Source organism: Pediculus humanus, genomic scaffold (assembly GCF_000006295.1).
Source record: "Pediculus humanus corporis 1103172107531 genomic scaffold, whole genome shotgun sequence".
NCBI classification, from domain to species: domain Eukaryota; kingdom Metazoa; phylum Arthropoda; class Insecta; order Psocodea; family Pediculidae; genus Pediculus; species Pediculus humanus.
Window position 1 is genome coordinate 5450 of NW_002987147.1, and position 3135 is coordinate 8584.

Here is a 3135-nt window from a genome sequence, read left to right on the forward strand (position 1 = left end):
TTTATACAAGACTAGAATAAATTATTTTTCATTTACGCACTTGACACTTTCACGTGCGTAAAATGAAAAATAATTTATTCTAGTCTTGTATAAAAAATTTGGCAAAAAAAAACTGTGATGTAAAAGGAAAAAAGGAAAAAAGGAAAAAAATTGTCAAATGAATTATTAAATATTATTATTATTATTATTATTATTATGATTGTATATGTTATATTATAAATTAAGTAAAAATAATAATAGATGGTATCGATGGATTATTATAATTATTTTTAAACAAATTGTTTAATTATTCAAATGAAATTATTATTATTATTTATTTATTTATTTATTTTATTTATTTTGTTTTTTATTTTATTTTTTATTTATTTATTTTTTGTTTTATTTTTTATTTATTTATTATAAATTTTATAATTTTCAGACCCTTCTGAACTCCACACAGTGTGTATGTTTAGGTGGTGGGTTTTTACATATTTCGTATCAATCGCATCTTTCTGTCAACATATTCATATTTATAATTAATTATTTAAACAAACAAACAAACAAACAAACAAACAAGATAAGTGATGGAATAATTTTTTTTTTTTTTTTTTAAACTCTAATTAATAAAAGGAAAAGGAAAATTTTTTTTCCGTTACAAAAAAAAAAAAAAAAAAAAAAAAAAAAATTAACCGACGGAAAATTTCATTCAATCGATCGATTTTTAATAATAATAATAATAATAATAATAATAATAATAATAATAAATTATTTTGCAGTGATTTAAATTTTTTTTTTTTTTTTTTTTTATTGTTACTCACGTTTTAATTGTAATTTTTTTAAAAATTAATTTTAATTTATTTAAATATTTTGTTTATAAAATTTATCGATCGAATGAATGAAATTTCAAGTACACACAACAAAAAAAATGCATTAATTTTATATCATATCGTATTTTTTATTATTATTATTATTTTATTAATTTATTATTATTATTATTATTATTATTATTATTTTAACTCTCAATGACTGACTCTGCATAACTTTAAAATTATTTAAAATTTAAAAAAAAAAAATTTGTTTTCTTTGCATCTCTGTTTGCCTAGTAGTTCTCTCTCATCTATACTTGCTAGTTTACTACTTACATTACAATATTTTCTTTATGCTACGGTGTTGGACACTATCATTATTATTATTATTATTATTATTATTATTATCATTATTATTCATAATAGTATAAATAGTTAAAAAAAAAAAAAAACTAAAGATAAAGCTAAATGAAAAAAATTTAAATAAATAAATATAACTTTTTCCACATTAATTTTCTTTGGAATGAAATAAATTATAAAGCTTTCATGTTATCATTATTATCATTACACTTGTTATTATTATTATTTTAACATTTTTTCCAGATTAAAAAATAATATTTATATATACATATATACATAGATTATTAACTTTTAAAAAAAAAAAAATTAATTTTTTTTTTTTGTAAGTCATTGGGAGTTTGCATTTTTTTTTTTTTTTTTTTTTTTTTTACAACCCCCTCCCCCCCCCCCCACATTTATTATTTACTTTTTACACTTTTCTGTTTCATTTTGTCATTTTTTTTATTAAAAAAATTTCACGATGAAAAAATCAATTATTATTATTATTATTATTATTATTATTGTTTTTTTTTCCAGAAATATTTTCAATGTCGAGTCATTGGAGAATAGCCGTGAAAAGATCGACAAACGGACGAGGAGGAGGAGGTGGAGTGGGAGGAGTCGGAGGAGGAGGAGGAGGAGGAGGAGGGGGTGTAGAAAAAGAATATAAAGACGACGGGAGGACGACATCGTTTGATATAAAACCCGAAATGTTTGATAATACGCAAGAGAGAAGGAATGAAATATTTCGTAGGCAGCAAGTTATAAGGAATCAACGTTTGGAATCGGAATTCGGTATCAAACCGGGAGGATTTAAATGTACAAATTGTGGGAAAATGTACAATCAACAAGCGAGTTTGTGGCGTCATTCGAAATACGAATGCGGTAAAGGACCGCAATTTCAGTGTCCCTATTGCGCTCTTAAAGTAACGCAAAAATGTTACATGAGAAAACACATATTGCGTCGTCACGCGGATAAAGTATTTAATTACATGACTTGTTGATGAGAAGGAGAGTATATGTAAAAGAGGGATAAGAGGAAAAGAGAGGGACGATTTTGACATGCACGCGCACGCACACACACCCACATTGTATCGTTTTATTCTATTTATTGTTCGTATTATTATTATTATTTGCCTTTTAATTTTTGTAAACATATTTTTATTATTCAGGGTCCAAAATACTAAGACATCACATATCAATCATCACATGTTTTCATTATATTATTTGACATACGAAATACCGTGCTGTGGTCCTAATATTAATAATAATAATAATAATAATCAATGCAGCTAATATTAGCCAATAATTGTACGGGATTATTATTATTATTATTATTTTTTTTTTCTTTTTTCATAGCATAAATAAAGCTACTATTTTTACAAAGTTGTTTTACCTTATTTAACTTAGACTGAACGCACAAGACTTTATAAGATTTTTAATTTTTTTTTTTTTTTTTTGGTAGTTAATCGATAGTAGTTGCCACCACCCCTCCCCCCCCATTTTTATTTTTATTAAAATGGGAAATTAATAAATAAATAATTTTTTTTTTTTTTTCGAGCTCAGGTTTCATTTATTATATTGATGTTTGCATTATTGATTTATTACATTATTTAATTTAGTTTTTTTTTTTTTTTTTATTTATTTTTTAAGTTGAAATAATAATGATTATGATAATAATAATAATAACAATAACAATAACAATAAAGGAAAACAATGATCGCAAAAGGATTTATTATATTGTTTTCATCATTATTATAATGCAGCATTGTATTGTTTATTATTATTATTATTGTTATTATTTAAATTGCAATTGAATGTGTACTTAGCAAATAGGTATTAATTATTATTATTATTATTATTATCGTTTTAACGTAAAGTACAATAATTTTTTTGTTTTTTTTTTTATTAATGAATAATTATTATTTTTTTTTGTTTATTTATTATTATTATTATTATTTAAATGTATTTAAAATATTTGAATAGAATATAAGCCAAATAATTATTTATT

General features: G+C 22.0%; 1 protein-coding gene across 1 annotated transcript in view; it reads left to right on the forward strand.

Moving 5' to 3' along the window:
- Phum_PHUM181730 (zinc finger protein, putative) overlaps positions 1 to 2128 on the forward strand; it is a gene marked incomplete at both ends in the record, with an annotated part of 4422 nt that extends 2294 nt beyond the window's left edge. Inside the window, one exon of the mRNA XM_002425156.1 lies at positions 1782 to 2128. Within this exon, the coding sequence (XP_002425201.1) occupies positions 1782 to 2128 (347 nt within the window). The remainder of the gene's footprint in view (positions 1 to 1781) is intronic.
- Positions 2129 to 3135: the final 1007 nt, after the last annotated feature.